The sequence below is a fragment of the Colletotrichum lupini genome, chromosome 8, assembly GCF_023278565.1.
Source record: "Colletotrichum lupini chromosome 8, complete sequence".
NCBI lineage: Eukaryota > Fungi > Ascomycota > Sordariomycetes > Glomerellales > Glomerellaceae > Colletotrichum > Colletotrichum lupini.
The window spans coordinates 2024033-2046197 of record NC_064681.1 but is presented as its reverse complement, the minus strand read 5'-3'; the positions used below and the strand labels follow the sequence as shown (position 1 = coordinate 2046197).

Genomic DNA, 22165 nt, shown 5'->3' with positions numbered 1-22165 from the left:
AATCGTCGAGTCCTCGCTAATCCGTTATTAAAATATTAGCTAACGATATTTCTTAGGTTCCCGAGGAGCTATATAGCGCCGCTTAGTTTACTTAAAATACCCTTATAAAGTTCTATAATACTAAGGAGTAAAGTAGCCTTAACTCCTATAAGCGCGGCTACGTTTTTTATACCTTTAGCTATATTACTAGTGTATAAAAAAAGGTCGCTACTTATATTACTAACTTATTAACGGGTAATAAGGCAAAGAAGGTCTACTTTAAATAGGCTACTCTTTAAGAGCTCGTTACTAACCGCGAGTATTTAAACTTATTAATCTTAATTATAATAAGTCGTTAGTAATCGTTTAGTAAATTTTTTTTTACTAACTTAGATTTCTCTTTTTAAGCTAGTATTTTTAATACTAATAATAAGACTAAGATTATTTTCTACTTTAGTTGCCTCTAGCCGGCTTATTTTCGTAATAATAGCCGTACGACCGCTTTATAAAGTAACCTCGACGCTCTAGCTTAGTACTATAAAGAGACTCTTAAGGGCGTTATTATTACGTATATCTAGGAGTTTCCTATTTTCTTTATTTTTTATAAACGCGTTACTAAGTTCTTAGTAAATAAGGTACTTATTTATATTATTATTATATATAGCGCTATTCTTATTTCCTGTAGTTCTAAGACTCGGACTTTTATTAAAAAGCGTACTCTTATTACTAACTATATTCTTAATAATAACGATGAGTAAGACGACTTTAGGTTTAAGTTTAATAAGTCCTAGCGCGAGGATACTAAATTTAAAAAGCTCGGTAATAACTTAAAAAAATCTTTTTTTTAGCGTCGTAATAAGCGCCGCCGCTTTAATATTAATAATTTACTAACCCCTACTTACGATACTCTCTTTAATATAAACGAAAGTACCCTAGCCCTTAGTTATATTATTTTAGATCTTAATAAGGTTAGTATTACGCTCCTCTTACTCTAAGTAAAGGCTTTATAATAGCTTAATAAGGCTATTATTTATATTAAAATTAAAGCCGCGGGTCGTAATAAGTAGTTTAACGTTAATAAGTTCTTTACGAATATTAATATTACTAAGGTCCTTTAGCTTAACTAGGACTACGAGAGCGTCGCTTTAGATAACGTCCCCTATCCCCGACCTATTATTAATAATAATAGCGTTACGGCCCCTACTTCGCTTTTTACCCCGCTTCTTATTATAGCTCCCGTTATACTTCTTATTATAGCTTCTAACGGTAACTAAGTAGCGAACGCTCTGCGAACTGCTATTATTAATATATATAATGCTCTACATAACTTTAACTACCTCTCTCTTACTTATCGTAATATTAATAAAGTTAACGGCCTTACTTTAAGTAGTTAGCTAAGTATACGTACGAAGCCTCCCCGCTTTTTATTTACTAAGCGGACTACTATTATTAATTATTAAGCTTTAGAAATATACGCTAGAGCCGCTATTACTACTACTAGTATTATATAAGTTACTCCCCCTTTATAATTATATCTTAGCGATCTCTTAGCGACGTATTACTAAGGGTTATAATACTATATCTTTTTTTTAAGGATTGCGCTAGGCTAAATAAAAAGGGTTCTATAGTATATTATTAATTAACTTATTTTTAGTAATTTTTTATTATAAACTTAACGTTTATTATCCTATTTTATATACGCCCTTTTTTTATAGCGTTCGAATTTATTAATTATTTCTATTACCCCTTTAAGATACTTAATAAGCTCGTACGTATTATACTTAGTAAGCTACTTAGCCTATTTAACGAGATATCGTAAGTTTCCTCCCTCGCCTTATATTACGACGATTTTTTTAACTTTCTAAACGTCTTACTTATTTTCTAACTCTAAGAGATTTGCTATTTAGTTACTAACCGTTCGGTAATTTCCCTATAGCTTAAGCTAAGAAACTAAGAAAATATTATATATTATTTAATATTATTTTAATAAATATACTTAATAAGCCTATTTCCCTACCCTTTCGGCTATTATTATTTTAATATATCTTAGCACTAGTTTATTATTTTTAAATCGTATATTCTTTATTAATAGGCCGACGACCTCTTTATAATTAAACTCCTTTAGGGTATGTCTTTTATTATAATAAGCTACTTAGTTTTTAGAGGCTTATACTTACGCTCGCGTAGCCTAGGCCCTAATTTCCCTAATTTTTTAAACCCTTTCCCGAACCCCCTAGATTATAGCCTTATAATTAGGTATATATTTAACGTACTTAGAGTAGTAGCCGTATAATACTATATACGGGGATATTTTTATAATAGAGTATTAGTTATTATTATATATAAACTCGGCCTCCTCTAGCTACGCTACTTACTTATTTAGCGAGCCCTTAGTATAAATCCTTAAATACTTTTTTAATATTTAATAAGTTCGCTCTATTTAGCTATCCGTTTATAAGTAATACGTAGTAAATAGTTAGCGACGCATTACCTATTCTTTAGTAAACTCTTCCTAAAATACGCTTATAAAGAGCTTATTTTTATCTATAATAATACTTTTAAGCGTACCGAACTTATATTCGACTTTTTAATATAAAATACTTACTATTTATATTACGTTAAGTATCTTAACGGTAGGTAAAAACTTTGCGAACTTTATTATATAATAAATAATAACTAAGATATTATTATACTTTATACCGTTATTACGAGCGCTTAGTAATAGCCCTATAATAAAGTTTATAGATATTTTTTAGAATAGATATAAGGGTAGTAGTAGTAATTATAGCTGCCCATACGGCTTATATTTTAAGGTTATAACTCCTAAATAATACTTATAGTTCTTAATATATTCCTAAATATCTTATTAAATATTTTCTTAGTAGAACTTCTTTTAGATTAGCTTTAGAGTTTTCGTAGCTCCTATATAACCTGCCCTATAGTCGTTATAATATTAGCAAAGGATCTCTATTTAAAAAGACTTTACTTAAAAAATAATAAGTCTTTTTTTAAAAAATAGTATACCCTATTTGTTAAGTAAATATACTCTTACCTCGCTAGTTATAGCGCGAACTCTTATTAATTATAATATATAAAACTCGTTTTTAGCTTATAGTTTTTTAACGAGCTCCTTAGTCTTTAATAAGAGATAGGAAGCGAATGCCGTTTTGCCCTTTATAAGCTCTTTTATAACGGGGCGTAAAATATACTATTCCGGTATAATAACCCTAGCTCTATCTAACTCCTCTTTATCCTTACTAAACCGTTAATAAGCGTTTATTAATAACTCTCTTACTTTTTTACCTCGAGTTATTATAGTAGTAATTATTATTATTTTATTAATACGCCCTATAATACGCTACTAATATAGGGGAGAGGATTCCCCGTTTTTAGAGCTAGCTAATATTTAGCTAAGATCGTAAAAGGAGGCCTTAACTACTTAAATATATACCTTAGTAATGTTATTTTATCTTTTTAGGCTAATTATCTTTTACTAAATATTAAGTAGTAGTTCGCTAATAAAACGTAGCTTCTAAGCTAGCGTAGGGAAGACGTCTTTATAAGGCACTTCCCCCTCTATATAGTTTAGCTTTTTAAATAGACCGTCCGCCGGGTTCGTTTTCCTTAGCTAGTGTTCTAAGTTAAAGTTAAATACTAATAGTTTATATACTTACTTCGCGAGCCTTCCCTAAAGGTCCTGCGTTAGTATACTAATTACTCCCTTAAGTACTTAGTAGTCCGTTAGGACTATGAACTTTTATAAAAGGCCCTAGAGGTAGTAAGCCTAGTGCTCTAGCCTTTTTATTATAGTAAGTAGTTCTTATTAGCCCGTGGCCTATCGCTACTCTATATCCGTAAGCTTTTATAACTAATAAGTAACGGGTTACTATTTTTTATTAGTTTATTATAATAAAATTACTATAATAGTTTTAACTAAAGCGTTAGTTTTTATTTATATAATATATTATAGGTTTTAGTACGTAAGTACGGTTACCGAAGTAAAAGCGACCTTTAGTTAATTAAACGCCTCGTTTACTTCCTTAGTTTACTAAAAGTCCCTTATTTACCCCTTTTTTATTTTTAGTAATACTATTATCGGTATAACGATACCTAAGTATTTAGTAATAAACTTCTAATAGAAGTTATAAAACCCTAAGAATACTTAAATATCCCTAATAAACTCTAGCGCCTTTTAGTTAGCGATCGTTCGTACTTATAACGAGTTAATCTCGATTCTTTTTAATATAATAATATAACCTAAGAACTCGACCCTTTTTTAATAGAACGAGTACTTTAATAGTTTAGTAAAAAGCCCGTATAAACGCAAATATTAGAGGACCTTTTTAATATCCTCTATATACTACTCCTTTATTATTAAGTAGATTATTAAATCGTCTATATATACTATATAGTAAGTATTTAGTAAGTCGGCAAGCGCTCGGTAAATATATACCTAGAACGTTACGGGTGCGTTCGTTAGCCCGAAAAGTATAATAATATACTCGAAATAACCGTATTAGCTCCGGAACGCTATTTTTTATCGGTCTTTCTTTTTAATTTAAATATAGTAATAGGCATCCTTAATATCTATTTTTAAGATTTACTTCGCTTTATAAAGCCTATCTAGGAGCTCGCTAATAAGTAGTAATAAGTATTAATTCTTTACGGTTACCTTATTTAGCCCGTAATAGTTTATATAGAAGCGTAGCGTACTATCCTTTTTTAGTATAAAGAGGATCGGTACCCTAGCCTTACTAACTAAAAGTATAATACGACCGTTCGCTAGGTTTTTAGTAATATACGCGCAAAGCTTATCGAGTTATTTCTTACTTAACGGATAAATAGGACTATATAATAGTTTAGTACTTAGAACTAAGTCGATAGAGTATTTTGCCTCGCTATATAACTATGGTCCCTTTACTAACTACTCGTTAAACGTTTCTATTTCTAATTAAAGTTTTAGTAGTAGACCCCCTCGTAGTTTAGTCTTCGTTACCCCCGTAATACTTCTTATAATAGCGATATATAATATATACGCCCTTTTGCGATTCTTAATAATATTGCGAGCTATTACTTTTAATTTAGTAACTAAAATAGGCTCGTACGATTATATATTCGTTACTATATTAATATAAATACCCTCTTAGCTTATTGATAGTCGTAATAGTAAGAGGTTTATTATTATTTTTTTTTATTAATTGCGGCGAATAGTTACTAAATCTTCTTTAGCTACTTATAGTAGTTAATAAGAAAGAGCGTTAATTAGTAGGCTTTCCCCTAGCCTACGGCTTTACTTTAGAAGTCCCTTAACGAGGGAGCTATAGTAGTAGCCGGGGTTAATCCTAAGTAAGTTACGAGCCTAGTGCTAATAATATTTATTTCGGAGTATATATTTATATTAACTTTTACTAGCTTTTTAGTAATACCTCGTAGAACTATCGCTCTACCCTTCGTAATTATTCTTATTAGTACTTTCTTAATACTTAGCGTAAGCGTATTAAGTATATTACTTATACCTACTCGTTTTCTAATAAGTCGACTTTTATAACTCTCGGCTTAGTAGTAACCCGTTAAATAGTTATTAACGTTAGCTTTAATTAGGGGTACGTTAGCTTATCGTTACCCCTACCTCCCGACTTATTTTTTTAGTACTTATTAGATATATAGCCTATTTTATTATATATAAAATACTTAATATTACTACTACGACGCTTTTATAATAGCTCGGCACGAGTACTTTTATTATATAGCTTTTATAATATTACTCTTAGCGAGTCCCTAGAGCCTAGCCCCTTAGAGCTCTTCTTACTCTTTTTTTTATAAAAGGGGGATATTTAACGCGGTTACTTTAATAATAAATATAGCCTCTTTTTATTATCCTTTTATAACTAGTCGCCGCCCTTTTACTAATTTAATAATTATAGTTTATTAGTTTTATAAGCTATATCGCGTACTCTCTTAATTAAGATCTTATAACGAATTAAATCGTCCTATAGTTAAAATAGTAGTTTAAAAAAGAACTAATATACCTCTATTTTTGAATTCTTTATATTTTCTATACCTAAGTTATAATAGATCGCTAACTACTTAGTAAGGAACTAAGTAGGGGTCTAGCCCTCTTTTAGCCTCTTTATCCTTAGCTCTTTATAATATTCCCGTTTTTAAGTCTTAGGGTTTATGTATTATTAATAAATAAACGCTAAGAAGTCGCCCTAGGAGAGGGGATCCTAGAGGCTCTTTTTGTAATTATACTATTACGTTTATAGTAATAGGGATATCTTAGATAGGGCCTATTTAATATACTATTCTATAGTGCTTTTTATACGAAGCTTATTACCTATTTTTATAATAATAATCTAGTTTACTACTTAAGTACTCGTAGACTCTTTTCTGATCGGTTTATAATTATAAAAAGGAGGCTTTTCGTATTTTTATTAACCTAAACGCGTCGCTAGCCGCTCGGTAAGTTATTAAACGAGCTCCTTATATTAACGCCGTTCTTAGTTTTAATTTTTAATTATTGTTTTTATTATTTTATAGAAGTAGGTTATTATTAGGCTTATAGGGTTTATTAAACTAGCTATTTTAATATTACCTACGCTTTTATACGCGCCTTAACCTCGTACGTTTAGTAATTAGTTACTAATAAACGCCCCGTTTATAACGGATAAGGTCTTTAGGATATTAACAGGGTAACTAGCCCGTAAGGGTAATCTACCCCGATTATCTTCTTTATTTAGCTCTTTTATAAATACTAATATTCGGGTAGGACTTGCCCTATAGTAGGCTCGTTCTCCCGGACGGAATAGGGTTAAATAGTCGACTTTAGATAGCTATAGCTCGTCGGTACTAACGGCTCTTTATTAATAACTAAGCGTCGTTTTGTTAACGTTCCGTTCGTTTCTATAATTTATTATTACTTATACTAGTTACTCTATAAAAATAAAAGCTTTAGAATTATAAAAAATTAGGCTATAAGTACTTAATTAGCGAGGCTATAATATAAGTATAAGTATATTATAAAACTAAAGCTTATAAAGTCCTTCGTAAGGGCTCTGCTTTTTAAAAAGTTCTTTTATAATAAGATCCGTATACTAGTTACTAAGTTATCGGCATCCTATCGCCGGCCGCATCCCAAATCTATTATAATTTTATATTTAAAGAGGAAGTAAATTTTAAGCTAGTTACTAAGCTCCGTAGTAAGGGTATTATTACTACCCTAAGAGTACTTTTTATAAAATCTATTAATAAAGAGCTTTTAGGACTAGTAAAAAGAGGGGTAATTAAATTTATTTAACTTAGCCCTAAATATAAGGATATAAGGATATTTAAGTCTCGATTTATTAACGAGATTAAGAACCTAGGACTTAACCTTATTAAAAAGTCTTACTTAGTTATATAAGGGTATAATAACGAGAGGAAGAAGGAGATCCTTATATAATCGCTAATAATTTAAAAAACTAGTTAATATCTAATCCTTACCCTAGCCCCGACCTTAATTTAAAAAGGCTATATTATTTAGCTACGAAATATTACCTAAGTATATATATAATCGAGCTAACCTCTTTATTATAAGGTTTTTACCTAATTACTAGCTCGGATCCGTTATTTATACCCTAAGGGTACTATTTTATACGTTATATAGCCACTATATAGTCTCGTAAAATCTAATACTTATTAATAAATAATATATAATAAGTATTATTTAAAGATACTTTAAATAATAATATCTACGTTCGATCTATACTTACTAGTCTTAATAAGAAAAAGCGGATTATTTAGTATTATTAATATATAAACCGATAATACTATTAAACTATTAAATAAGACTTTTAATTAGAAGGAAAAAACCGAGCTTAAGCGCGCTAAGCTATTAACTAAACTAAAATAATAACTATCGGCCGACGAGCTACTTATTTTTAATAACGGGATTATCTTACTAAAAGGTATTAATATAGTACTTAAATAAAAGAACTAGGGGAAGAAGCTTAAGTAAGTTAACCCCTCGGTATTAAATATTAAATAATAATTCGTCGAGTAATAAGCTCGAGGTACTTATATTATATTAATTTACTAACTAGAGGTAGTTTTTAATACGTCGTTTACTACTTAATACTAAGTAGATCCGTTATTTACTAACTACGCTACGCTAAACTATTATATTAAATAATAAATAAATTACTTAGACCAAGGGCTTATATTCGTATTATTAAATCTAACTATAACTAAACTCTTCGTTTTTATAAATAGGTTATTCGTAAATAACGCTAATTATACTTTATAACCAGGTTATATTATTATCCTTATAAATAAAAAATAGACTAATAAGAGCTTTATAATTAATAATAATATTATTTACTATAGTTCTATAAAGAATAAAAGGATTACCCGGAGCGTATTAGTATTAAAAGTTTATAAAATAGTCGTAAGTATTAACGTTACTTATACTATTTTAACTACCCTAGACCTTATTACTAAATAACTTAACGTTTTAAGAATCCCTATTATAGTCTATATAGATTTATACTTATTATATAAATACCTCGTTAAACTAAGTATTACGAAGGAAAAGCGCTTTATAATAAATACTATAATACTTAAATAATTATATAAACGCCGCAAGCTTTGTAAGATCCGTTAGATTAGTAATAATAATAACCTAGCTAACGGGTTTATAAAAAGCATACTAAATAAGTCCTTTGAATAATTCGTTAGTAAAGGAATTATTACGGTTAAGATAAAAAGATAAGTAATACGTAATTAAAATAGTAGTATATTATAAGTAGTAAGTTATTTAGCGAACGTATACGCCTCTTGGGCTTTGGCTTAGAGAGAAATGTACGTATTCGGGGCGTAGTTAGATTAATAAAAAGCTCTTTTTTAACTACGCTAAATTTAACGATTTCTAAGGAGTTTAGGTATATAAATTATATATATTAAAGGATTAGGAAGTAATCGGAAGGAGGGGATACTAAAAATTTCTATATAAATAATTATAATAAAAACTATACTAAAATTTTAGTATACGGCTTTAGGTACTTCTAAATAGGGGATTAACTATAAATTCTATTACTAGTTCTTATTAGCAGGGGACCTAGCCCCTATTCTAGCCTTTTTTATTATAAAAATAGAAGACTACTAATATTAGATTACGAGGTAGAAAAGGGGCCCTATTAAGTAGTTAAGTAGGGGTAATAAGTAGGTAGTCTGGGCCCGTGCAAACGGACCCTTCTACCTACTTATACTTACTAAGGGACCGCGGGCTCTGCTTACGATCTTCCCCTCTTATACATACGCAATAGACCTATACTAACTTATTAACCTAGTCGCGACCCAAAAGGTCTAACCTACCTACGTATATACTAACACTATATTAAGCGCTTATTATAAGTATTATACGACGTATGCGATTATTAAAAAAGGGAGTGTCCTATACAAAATTATTAATATATATATATAAATAATTAATACTAAAGAAAAAAGTAAATAAAAAGAATTAAATTATAAATAGGTATATACGCGTAATTATACTTATAATTGCGCATATATTAGCTTAAAAAGAAGTATAATTATTAATTAGTAAAAATTGCATTAGTAATTATGTATAAAATTACTTAATTATACTTAATTAATATTTCTAATTAATAAATCGCGAATATTATATTTATAATTACGTATATAATTAAGTAATAGTAATAAAAGTAAAGTAGAAAAGGGTATAAAGTATAATAAAGCAAAATATAATCGCTAATAAGTAATTATAGGGGCGTAGGTAGATTACTTACCTTATTTAAGGAATATTAGGTTAGTTAAGAGAAAAGGGAAATTAATTAATAATAGAAATTAGTAAGGAGGATATGCCCCCTAGCTACCCTACTTTTACTAAGTAGCATAACTACCCTTATATAACCACTACTACCTATAGTTATAAGTAATTCTTTATAATAATATACGGGATTTATTATAATATTTATTTATATGTATAAGAAAGTCGTGCTATTAATGCTTAAAATTTACGGTAGCCGTAGGTCTATTGGAAAGAACGGTTTTGGCGGAGTGCCTCTTGCAGTCTGCCGTAGGTAGCTTCAATATACTTTGTCAAGAGTAACATTTACGAATGATCTGCGTCAAGTTTTCTACATGGGATATCGCATTTCCAAAAGCATCCGAGCACAGTCTGCTTTTCCATTTGAATTCCAATTTTTCACAATTTACGCCCTCTCATATAACGCGCCGAATCCGCTTTGATCATCCTAACCTGGGCGGAAGGTAGCTTCTAAGTCGCATGAAGCTAAGCATCTTGTGCATGCCACTTCCCTTTTTCACCCGGCCTAGACGCTGCCGGGAAGCCTACCCGCGACGATGGACACATGGCCAATTACACGGACTCGACACGCTGCACGACGATCGCCGTGGCCGCGCCGCCTCCGTTGCAGATGGCTGCAACACCGTATTCGCCAGGCTTCAGCTGGTGCAGCAGAGTGACGATAATTCGTGATCCGGAGCTACCCAGGGCGTGGCCGAGGGAGATCGCTCCGCCGAGAGGGTTAACCCGAGCACCCTCCATTCCGAGAATCTACCCAATGGCTGTTAGTCGCGTTTCATTGATTGACTGATTGTGGACGCCTATCATACCTTTTCGTTTGCCTTGATGACAGCGGCAAAAGCTTCGTTAAACTCCCATACGGCGACTTGGTCTTTGGTGATACCCGCTCTCTCAAGTGCGATGGGTACCGCCTTGGCTGGAGCGATGGGGAAGTCGATAGGATCAACCGCGGCGTCAGCCGAGCCGCAGATCTTTGCCAGCACTCGGGAACCGGAACCGTATTTTTGCGCAATCTCCTTGCTGCCCAAAACAAGTGCACTGGCACCGTCGTTCAACGTGGAGGAGTTGGCAGCAGTGACAGTGCCGGTGCCGTCGCGCACAAAGGCCGGTTTCAGGGTAGGCACCCTGTCGAACTTGACGTCGAGGTATCCCTCATCAGACTCAATAACTGTGTCGCCCTTCCTTCCGCGAACAGTAACAGGAGCGATCTCCTCGGCAAAGGCGTTGGCTTTCCACGCAGCCTGAGCGCGCTTGTAGGACTCGATAGCGTACTCGTCTTGCATCTCGCGAGAAATCTCGTACTTCTTAGCCGTGTTCTCGGCGCAGTTGCCCATGTGGAATTTGTCGTAGACGTCAGTCAACCCGTCCTTGATCAGGCCGTCCTCCATCTGGACATGCCCGAATGGCGGCAGGCTAGAAGCGCGGGGCACGTAGTAAGGCACCCTCGTCATGTTCTCCATGCCACCAGCAACCTGCGCCTCCGACAGACCGAGCTGGATGTTTTGTGCGGCAAAAACGACGGCTTTCATGCCGGATGCGCAGACCTTGTTGATGGTGATCGCTTCCACACTAGACGGGAGACCGGCAAAGATCAGAGCCTGGCGAGCCGGCGCCTGCCCAACGGATCCTTGTAGAACATTACCCATGTACACGTCGGTGATCTTGTCGATGGGGACTTTGGACTTTTCGATTGCGGACTTGATGGCGACGGCGCCCAGCTGCGGCGCAGTTACACTCGTGAATGAGCCATTGAACTGTCGGCCGTGTTAGTTATGAAAGCTTTGCAGAAGCTTACTGAACCGTTTGTTTTTGCCTTTGCTGTCGGTGTTCTCGAGGCACTAATAATGTATGCGTCCCGAATCTCTTGCCGAAGCGCAGCTCGCGTGGAGAACTGACGGGAAGCCGCTTGCCTAGCCAATTGGCTAGGAAGCCTTGATGATTGTCTGATAAACATGGTGGAATATGTTACAAATGGTATCCGATATTTCGCAGCAAAATAGCACAAAGTGATGGCGACTTGAGACGATCTTGCAGAGGGAAAAGGGAGCAAGAAGAAAAAGATAGGAAGGTGGCTTGACAGTTTACTTCGAGAGGGATGAAGCGAGCATGTGGAAGGCGCGGGATGACAATACCCCAGGTTCTGCGGTCTTCCTCGGCTTAAGAGGGGGGTGCCTGAGAGGTACAAGGGCGGGGCCGAGCTTCTGAGTGAGGAGTGAGGTCACTTCCCAAGTTTCCCCCAGGTCCTTGGGGGAACCGATCCCCCACCCCGGACCGTGGAAGTAGGGCCAATTCCGCTCGGAAAGCTCGTCGGGCCAAAGGGGTGGAACCGGTTCCGGCTGCTGCTGCACCGATGCCACTCTTTGCCTGCATTTTGGATGTCATTTTCCCCCGGAATTTCGCGGCATACGGATGATCACCGTTATGGCAGTCCTGCAGCGCAACCATAAATATTGAACAAGCCCACCTTCAAACAAGGTCTTAGTCTGCGCATGCGGAAGAAAAGCTACACCCCGCCAGTATGCGAGTTGATGTATTTGAGTATCTTTCTATATGCTGCCTCTTGAGGTAAGTTAGGTGCGACGCTCGCCGAAATGACAAAATAGCAAGCGATATGCATGAATCCAACCCATTCAAGTGTCTGTCAGAAGCACCTCAGTTGAATAGTCCAGTTTGCGGCCCAGACGGTGTCATGGAGAGACGGGAGGTTTGAGTCGTCACTTCCGCAGGCGTTTGGTACCTATCTTATTGGAGGCTCTTGAGTGTCATTCTGTTATCGGGTGATTCGCGCTTAAAATCGCCCAATATGATTGGACCAAAATGTAAGACCCACTCACTGGCCCAAGCGGAAGGCGGTGGTGAAGGCGAGTGCTTCCCGCGCCATTCTTTTGGACTCTCGCCCGTGATCCGTACGACCATTCTACAACTTTCTCCATCACACATCGTAAGTGACAGAGATCTCCAGAATTTTCAGCATTCTCGATATCCAGCGAGGATATATACGCCGATTCCCCACGCTTTGAACCGACCGCCCGGTTCTCGTCCGTCCCTCCTCGACGGCAGTTGCGATCCTCTGACCCCTCAGTCTTGGTAATCAGTCACCGACCGCCACCATGTCTACCGCCGCCCGCCGTCGCTTGATGCGCGACTTCAAAGTAAGCTACGATGCTCAGAATGCCATTATCTTTTGTTTGATCCTAACGCAATGAGTAGCGTATGCAGACTGATCCTCCCGCTGGCGTTTCTGCCTCGCCCGTCCCCGACAACGTCATGACCTGGTATGCTCGACCAAACCCCGAGTTTCCCGAATGTGCCAACGGCGACTGACAAGGCATGCTTTAGGAACGCCGTGATTATTGGTCCCGCCGATACTCCATTCGAAGACGGTACCTTCAGACTCGTTATGCAGTTCGAGGAGCAGTACCCCAACAAGCCACCTGCGGTCAAGTTCATCAGCCAGATGTTCCACCCGAACGTCTACGCTACTGGAGAGCTTTGCTTGGATATCCTGCAGAACCGCTGGAGTCCCACGTATGATGTCGCGGCTGTGTTGACGAGCATTCAGAGGTGAGAGATGTCCTACTCGAGAGATCTCGGGTGCCACTCTACAAGCTCCGGAGCTAATGTTTGGCTAACTCGGATCATTAGTTTGCTTAACGACCCAAACACGGGCTCCCCGGCGAATGTTGAAGCGTCGAACCTCTACAAGGACAACCGGAAGGAGTACACGAAGCGGGTTCGTGAGACGGTCGAGAAGAGCTGGGACGATTAAATCGACATGATTATCACGACACATACACACGACAGTTATGAACAAGAATGTCCGCGCCTTACTTCAGCAGGGTATGGCTCGTGTAGGAATAAGCTGCTGGGCTGTGAGGGGATGCTAGAGGGCCGAACGAGGGGCAGATTGACATGAGCTACACCCAGGGCTGACCAGACAGATGTCTTGATCTTCTTCGCATTAAGCAACTGGGGTACCCGATGAGGTGGGAGTGGGGGGATTTGGCGTTTCGGCTCGTGCTGTCCTCTCTAAGTGGCTTTTGGGGCGACCCCATGTTGCGATAGGCGTTTCGTGGACGTGCTTTGCTTTTCCTATCCGTTGAGTCACCCGTCGTCGGTGACGTTAGGTTCGTCTTCATCTGGCTTTACAGGGGAGTTCGTGGGAAGTGCATTTGTGACCTCATGAGTAGCGAAATACCAAATCTGTTGAACAACATGCGGCCCGTAGTTGTTTATTATGAATTCACAGGCGAAAGCGGAGCAGTCCACCATAACAAGACTCGCCCAAAAGGCCAACCCCCAACTCTCAGTCCACTTGGTCAACCGTGCAAAGTGCAAACTCTCGTCAGCAAATCTCTGTCGCGTGCTCGGCCGGACGTTCCTCTAATTAGTGTGCAATGCGCCGGGCCATCTGTAGTACCAACATGCCTGCCCGTCATGGTCAGTGTGCAAGTGCAGCCAGTCCCGTTGGGCACTGCATGGGCGATGCGTTCTGCTGTATCCGTCCATTCCAGCAGTAGAACAGGGGACTTTACCCATCTGGGACGGGGACCCCTCGGCTGTGCTTTGGGAAAGACGACGAGGTGGGGATGAAACGACCAGCGTGAAATGACCATGGCAGGATGGGATTGGTTTGTTTTTGGGCCTGAATACCTTACCTCACCTTAGCAGTGACTTGTGACTTTCCATGGGAACTGAAGGAACTGTGGGAAGGTACCCGTGGACCTTACTTCCCCTCTGCACCTGCATTCTGTGCTTTGTCTTGCTGCCATCAAATAATTCTACGCGATTTCTAGCGCGTCCCGTCATTTGCATCTCAACCCCCCAAGAGCCCCCCCAAAACCCGTTTCCCAAACAATACAACCCACATCTCCCTCCTCTCTCGCTTTCTGACCGACTGCCTTTCTGGCTGCTACTGCTGCTGGTTTGTGCTGTCGCTGTTCCGTTCTCCTTGCATCATCGCCCTGCAACACCTGCGATATGTCATTCTAGCAGCCTTTCCACATCCGCACACCGTCATTTCATCCCACCCGCCTTGTTTGTGTGTGTCCTTTCAACACAACCCCCCGTTGCCGAGCTGCGGCCGCCGAGTGCCTCGCAACCACAAAACCCCCTATCTCGCAGCATCTTGTCCCGATCGCAACCTCACGACCCCGGCTTCGACCTCGCTTGGTCTGAAAACCCATCACCATGTCTGGCGCAAACAACAGTATCAAGGTTGTCGCCCGATTCCGTCCACAGAACAAAGTGGAACTGGCGTCGGGCGGCCAGCCCATTGTCTCCTTCAGCAGTGAGGAAACATGTACTCTGGACGTAAGTGCCTCTCTATTCGGTGCTTGATATCGCGCGTGCGGGCACTCAGTTGACAAATATAATTCTCTAGTCCAAGGAGGCCCAAGGCTCCTTCACCTTCGACCGTGTCTTCGACATGGAGTGTAAGCAGTCCGATATTTTCGACTTTTCCATCCGATCGACCGTCGATGATATTCTCAATGGTTACAACGGAACCGTCTTTGCCTATGGTCAGACGGGTGCCGGAAAGTCCTACACCATGATGGGTTCCAGCATCGACGACGAGGAGGGGCGAGGTATTATCCCCCGTATCGTCGAACAAATCTTCGCCAGTATCATGTCTAGTCCCAGCACTATCGAGTACACGGTTCGAGTCAGTTATATGGAAATCTACATGGAGAGGATTCGCGATTTGCTTGCGCCTCAAAACGACAACCTTCCCGTCCACGAAGAAAAGAATCGCGGTGTCTACGTCAAGGGCCTTCTCGAGGTCTATGTCTCCAGCGTCCAGGAAGTCTACGAGGTTATGAGAAGAGGTGGAAACGCCCGAGCCGTTTCTGCAACCAACATGAACCAGGAATCTTCCCGCTCGCATTCCATCTTCGTCGTCACCATTACCCAAAAGAATGTCGAGACCGGATCGGCAAAGAGTGGTCAGCTTTTCCTGGTCGATTTGGCCGGTAGCGAAAAGGTTGGAAAGACCGGCGCCAGTGGTCAGACGCTGGAGGAAGCAAAGAAGATCAACAAGAGTTTGAGTGCTCTCGGAATGGTCATCAACGCCTTGACCGACGGCAGATCATCCCACGTCCCCTACCGCGATTCCAAGTTGACCCGTATCCTCCAAGAATCTCTGGGAGGTAACAGTCGGACAACACTCATCATTAATTGCTCTCCCAGTAGTTACAACGACGCTGAAACCCTTGGCACCCTCCGATTCGGTACTCGTGCAAAGGCAATCAAGAACAAGGCCAAGATCAACGCCGAGCTCAGTCCCTCCGAACTCAAGGCACTGCTCGGCAAGGCCAGAGGCCAAATTTCGACTTTCGAAACGTATCTCTTAAATTTGGAAGGCGAAGTTCAGCTCTGGCGTGCCGGAGAGGCCGTTCCTAAGGACAGATGGGTGGCCCCCTTGTCCGCAGATGGCGTAGCTGGGACTAAAGCCGAAGCAAAGGCGCCTCGTCCTTCAACACCATCCCGCCTCCTACCCGACAGCAGATCCGAGACCCCAGCCATCTCCGAGCGGTCAGGAACACCAAGCTTACCACTCGACAAGGATGAGCGCGACGAGTTCCTGCGCCGGGAGAACGAGCTCCAGGACCAGATTGCCGAGAAGGAGTCTCAGTACAACGCAGCAGAAAAGACTCTTCGGGAGACCAAGGAGGAGCTTGCCTACCTCAAGGAGCACGATGCGAAGACTGGGAAGGAAAATGAGAAGCTGAACGGGGAGGTGAACGAGGTCAAGATGCAGATTGAGCGACTTACCTTTGAGGGCAAGGAGGCGCAGATCACCATGGATGCGCTCAAGGAGCAAAATGCCGAGCTGACTGCGGAGCTGGACGAGGTCAAGCAGCAGCTTCTGGACGTGAAGATGAGCGCCAAGGAAACAAGTGCCGTCCTCGATGAGAAGGAGAAGAAGAAGGCTGAGAAGATGGCCAAGATGATGGCTGGCTTCGACCTAGGGGCCGATGTGTTCAGCGACAACGAGAAGGCCATCTCGGAGGCTATTTCCCAACTGGAGGCCCTTCACGAGGTCAGCTCCACTGGCGAGGTTGTCAACCCAGATGAGCTTCAGGCTCTGAAGTCACGCTTCGTCGAGATCCAAGGAATCGTTAGACAAGCTGAGCTGTCTGTCTACAGTGCTTCCTCGAGCGAAGCAGATGCTCGTCGCAGAGCCGAGCTCGAAGACCGCCTCTCGGCTCTCCAGCAGGAGTACGAGGAGCTCCTGACCCGCAACCTTGGGGAGAACGATGTCGAGGAGATCAAGGCTCGCCTGGAGAGTGCCTACTCCAACAAGCAGACCACGTCCATGGAGCTTGTTGATGAGCTCAAGGCCGAGATTGCCCAGAAGGCTGCCGAGAACTCCAAGATGAAGACTCTTATCGAGGATCTTCAACAGAGAGTCAAGGCTGGTACCGCCGCGCCCATGGCGAACGGCAAGTCGATTCAGCAACAGATTGCCGAGTTCGACATTATGAAGAAGAGTCTTATGCGCGATCTTCAGAACCGTTGCGAACGTGTGGTTGAGCTCGAAATCTCGCTTGACGAGACAAGAGAGCAGTATAATAACGTGCTCCGCTCATCCAACAACCGGGCCCAACAGAAGAAGATGGCCTTCCTGGAGAGGAACCTTGAGCAGCTTACTCAGGTTCAGCGCCAGCTCGTCGAGCAGAACTCGGCACTGAAGAAGGAGGTGGCCATTGCTGAGCGTAAACTCATTGCTCGTAACGAGCGCATCCAGAGCTTGGAGAGCCTGCTACAGGATAGCCAGGAGAAGATGGCTTCTGCGAACCACAAGTACGGCCCCCTTGCGATCCATGTTTCTGTCTACCCTTCAATCTCTCAATCTCTGTTGTCCATTTCTGCTTTGCGCCGTACCATTGCTAACGATTCGTACCCTATAGGTTTGAGGTTCAGCTTGCTGCTGTCAAGGAGAGGCTAGAGGCAGCCAAGGCTGGCAGCACTCGCGGCCTGAACTCTCCCTCGCTGGGCGGCTTCAGCTTCTCTGGTGCTGGCAGCCGCATCGCCAAACCCCTCCGTGGCGGTGGTGCTGATAACCAGGGACCTTCCATCCCTGTCATCAATAGCATCCAGCAGAACGAGGGCAGTGCCGGCAAGCGAAGCAGTTGGTTCTTCTCTCAGAAGTCTTAAGTTGCATACCGCATGCCCTGTTATACCCTTGATCCTTGGGGCACCCTGACGTCGAGAGACCGTACAGGGAGATACGCCCTCACCCTTCGAATAGACACACGACAACGTACAAGTTAGATTACAGCTTGGTGCGGACTAGACCACTATACCCCCGCTGTGTTGATCCTGGCGGCGGCAAGACCCCCTTGCTCTTCACAGAGGCCTTTCTTCACCTTGGATTTTCTTGGTCAGTATACTGGAAAAGAAGAAGACGAGGAAATTCGCAAAAGATTCACATGCAAGCTCGAGCACAAATTACGGAACTGGGAAAGAAGAGGCTTCCCTCTTTCTTTTGATGTTGAATTTTCTTCTTCCTCCTTTTCTTTTGTTTGGGCGGGTCTGCATTGCTGTTGGATTCTGGCTTGACAAGCAAGTTTCTGGGCGGTCTTTTGTCATTTTCGGTCAAGAAAGGAGGATTTTGGTGGCCGTGGGAGGGGGGAGGGTCGAAGGGAAATAATGAGATCCCTTTTGTGCGTGTGAGGGCGGACAACCGACACCACGAGAACATACAGGATGGATGAGAAGAATGGCTGACCAGGCAAAACATTTTTTGCCTTTTCGCCGCCGCTGCTGCATTGTCTGGGGAGTTGGTATTGTTCACGAAAGGACCTCACTACTTATGAAACCCAAGACATTTGACGGTTTAATGACACTAGAAAGAAAGACTTTAGCTGCTCACGTTCTGATGATGATTATGGTGATGCAGTGATCTCAATCGTTCAATCTGTTTTATTTGGGGTATGGAGTTGTGATCACAAGACACAAAGCAGAGACTATCCGGCTAGCTAAGAGACGATTTAGTGCATGGTGATGCGCAAATACAACTACAGCCTATCAAGCTTTATCCGCTTTCTTCCCATCAACGCATCCTTGCGAGCCTTGAAGGGGGTAACCGATTACATAAGTGCAATTGCCGAAGAGTTTGAGAGAGATATGGCGCCTGTAGATTTCATATGCTAGCCAAATGTTTATTTAGCGAGCTTGCTGAAGACGATAATCTCGGGAATGACAACGGCGGCCATGAGCGCGAAAGCGGCAAAGGAGACGGCAAAGATCTTGACGTAGAGGATGACGAGGCGCTTCCAGGCGTTGCGGGAGAAGCCGCTCCAGGCGTCGTCCATGGTAGCGTAGCCCTTGCCGCCGACGACGCGGGGCTCGACCTTGCCCTCGAAGGAGCGGTCAAAGGGGATGATGGTGTTTGCCTCCTCGGGGATGAGGGAGGCCTGGACGCGGACGAGGACGACGTGGGCGGGGATGACGATGATGATCTGGAAGGCGATGCTGATGAGGGTGATGACGATGCTCTTCCAGGCGTCGGAGCTCTGGGGCTGGGAGACGACCGAGTTGGGCTTGCCGAACTGGAAGTTGGGGAGATCGAGACCGAGGGCCCAGCCGACGGCGATGGGGATCCAGGTGGCGACCTGCTCCGCGAGCCAGTAGGCGGCGACGGGCTTCGCGGTGGCGTCAAAGGTACGCTTGAAGGGCGGGAGACGCTTCCAGAAGTAGTCGGAGCTCGAGGGGGTGATGACGATGTGGACCCAGACGGCGGAGAGCTGGACGAGGGCGAGGGCGGAGAGGAGGGTCGCGAGGGAGGCGAGGATGTCCGGGAGGAAGGAGGAGAAGATGCCAAAGAGGAAGTTGGTCGCGAGGGCCTGGACAAAGTAAACGCCGAAGCCGCGGAAGTTTGAGCGCCAGCCGCCGTAGGTGGTCAGGAGGCGGTTGATGGAGCGGATGGAAGAGGTGACGGTGGTGGGGCGGCCTCCGGTCACCTTAGTCTGGGGAACGGGGCCGTCGGGGCGACCCTCGGGGCCGGCGGAGGGGATGGCGCCTTCATCTTCGGCGAGGTTGACGGGGTCGTAGGCGGGCGGGTTCTCGTCCTCGACGATGGCGAAGATGGGGTAGACCTGGTGGAGGGTGTAGGATGTCTAGACAGTGCATGTGTTAGCGATAAAGGGTTCATCATATGAAGAGCCAGACTGAAAGTGGCCTCGGAAGGGAGGCGGGAGACAAGGCTTACCCAGAGGATGATGGGGAGGAAGACGATGAAGTCGGCGAGGAAGACCCAAAAGGACCAGCCGGGAAGCTGGGGTTCGCGAGGAGTCTCTTCGACGGCCCTCTTGTAGACGGCGTCGGCAAAGTGCTGCAGCCGCGTGTACATGTTTGCGATTTGCTCGGCTCCCAAAATCAAGACAGCAATGCTGATGATGCTGGGAAAAGTACGAATGTTGGAGTTTGAAGGTTCTTTTAAAATGAAGGGAAAGAATGAATCGTTGGGAAATGGAGGGGTGTCAGACGTCAAAAGAGAAACGAGCTCTAGGCGGCGATTCACTTGAACATGTCACTGGTCACTGCGCAGCTCCTGCGCCGGGGGGTCACCTCACCTCAATCTACCGGGCGAGGTACTTTGTTGTGACGCGTGAGACGCACTGGGGAGGAAAGTACCTTGCAGAGGAATTACTACCTTACCAGTACCTAGGGAAGTACGCCGCCCGGGATCTTGGGGAGGCGTGGATGCACGACCTAGTGGATAGCGGCAGCTTTCCACCAGGCAGCAGGCTGACACAGCCACTCTCCGTGCCCCACTAAATCCTTCCACATCGGACATTTCGCCTCCCAGCAGCCAACGGAATGGGCGGTATCGTGGAACGGAGTAATGGCGATGCGCCGCGCCATACGGTCTCTGATTCTCGGACAAGCGAGGAACAAGCGACGAGTGACGAAGAGCGAAGACCATTGAAGCGATTCTCCGGATCGAAGCCAAGATTATGAAAGTAATAAAGTTGTCATTCCATGACCATCCTGGCTTTGAGCGGTACCGCTGGGCAGGGCTGTTGGGCTGCTGGAACTTGGTTTCTGTGCCGCCAGCTTGCATGCCTGCTTACCTGCAATGTCTACAATTTCACGCCGGCTCGCGCTTTTCCACTTGCTTCTTCCATTTCGTTCGTCGAGATCAGGGCAACGTTTTGGCGCCCGGCCAAGGTTGACCTTTTTACGAGGCTGTTGACTTTGGGATATTCGACGCTTGCGTCGCCTTATTCCGTGACGGCTCTGTTCGCCATTTGGTCTTTTGGGGGAGAAGAGGCCGCCTGCTTGAAACCTGTTATTTGGCCTTTCCTTTCTCAATTTGTAGCATCCTATCTTTGCATGATTGGCATCGGACTCTGTTCGTCGGTTTCGAAAAAGTCTCTATGCCATCCGTGACATCGGACGATCCCTCCAAGAAAGTTTGCAGACCATCGAATAACGAGCGGCGCGTGTTCTTGAAGCTTATTCGGCCATTAGGTGCCCAATCCCGACATATCCGAAAGGATTCGGACATTTGGTTTGGGGTTCTTTCAGACACTGGCCCCCTTAGAAGTGTTTTTGTTGACGATGTCTACCTTACAACTCATTGGTAAAATGTTGAGCCATGCACGCTCGGTGTTGATTGTACCTTTTGGTCACCACGTTCCGAGAAGACTACATTATAATTCGAGTATAACTCATTAAAGCCGAGCTTTGAGGTTCTGGCATTCGTGTCTGCATGTAGACTCCTCTCAAATTGGCTCGACAGATCTGTAAGCAGTTGTGTTAGTACCATTGCTGTGTAGATGTTCTTCTCGCTGCCATGTCTTGATTTCGTTGGCAAAGTGTATGTTTCGGTGACTCGGAATGTGATGTCATTGAGCAGTCAGTGTCAGACTTTGTAATCCTGATCTACCAGTGGTCGGTCCTGTCAACTCATCGGATGCCATCATGCTTTTGGCTCTCGACGTATTCTTCCTAATCATGGTACCAGGTAGAACGCTTTTCGTGTGGGCTGGAAAGAGAGAAATGAATGGATCCGGTCCAGGTAATAGTCAATCCTGGGTGATTCATTCCACTTCAACGCCAAAGGTGTTAGGTAGCTTCTGCATCTTTCTGATCCTCGGCATTCGCAAGCAGCGCTCTGATAGATGTTACATATTCGACAAGTCTTGGGTTTTCAGATCCGAATGCTCGTACGAGAGGTGAGTGCTGAAAAGGGCTTGGGGGTCTGGTATGAGTGAGTAGTGGTTTCGGCGATCTAATGCCCGGAACATAGGTACCTGGTCAAGCTTGATGACTAAGAAGTCAGTCAAACCGACAACCAAGTCTATAGGAACTTCAAAACTTACTCTAAGTTTCGAAGACTATTGCGGA

General features: G+C 42.7%; 4 protein-coding genes across 4 annotated transcripts; 2 read left to right on the top strand and 2 right to left on the bottom strand.

The window, feature by feature from the left end:
• Positions 1-10357: 10357 nt before the first annotated feature.
• On the bottom strand, positions 10358-12175 carry CLUP02_15094 (acetyl-CoA acetyltransferase; the record flags this gene model as incomplete). Its single annotated transcript, XM_049294018.1, has 5 exons — positions 10358-10555; positions 10615-11559; positions 11601-11832; positions 11891-12006; positions 12071-12175. 5 exons carry the CDS (start codon positions 12173-12175, stop codon positions 10358-10360), a joined length of 1596 nt encoding a protein of 531 aa, XP_049151164.1.
• Positions 12176-12294: 119 nt separating this feature from the next.
• On the top strand, positions 12295-18793 carry CLUP02_15093 (kinesin heavy chain; the record flags this gene model as incomplete). Its single annotated transcript, XM_049294017.1, has 22 exons — positions 12295-12343; positions 12470-12538; positions 12649-12704; positions 12758-12837; positions 12888-12957; positions 13016-13080; positions 13145-13369; positions 13451-13542; positions 13610-13677; positions 13743-13779; positions 13840-13979; positions 14034-14149; positions 14264-14388; positions 14477-14518; positions 14602-14977; positions 15016-15118; positions 15189-17665; positions 17719-17958; positions 18033-18191; positions 18248-18425; positions 18486-18709; positions 18772-18793. The coding sequence occupies 22 exons, from the start codon at positions 12295-12297 to the stop codon at positions 18791-18793; spliced, it is 5013 nt and encodes a 1670-aa protein (XP_049151163.1).
• A 179-nt stretch (positions 18794-18972) lies between these two features.
• On the bottom strand, positions 18973-20162 carry CLUP02_15092 (ubiquitin carrier protein; the record flags this gene model as incomplete). Its single annotated transcript, XM_049294016.1, has 2 exons — positions 18973-19929; positions 20022-20162. 2 exons carry the CDS (start codon positions 20160-20162, stop codon positions 18973-18975), a joined length of 1098 nt encoding a protein of 365 aa, XP_049151162.1.
• A 632-nt stretch (positions 20163-20794) lies between these two features.
• On the top strand, positions 20795-22092 carry CLUP02_15091 (uncharacterized protein; the record flags this gene model as incomplete). The annotated part of the gene is made up of 6 exons (XM_049294015.1): positions 20795-21167; positions 21230-21286; positions 21360-21451; positions 21534-21561; positions 21675-21993; positions 22068-22092. 6 exons carry the CDS (start codon positions 20795-20797, stop codon positions 22090-22092), a joined length of 894 nt encoding a protein of 297 aa, XP_049151161.1.
• Between the last annotated feature and the right edge of the window lie 73 nt (positions 22093-22165).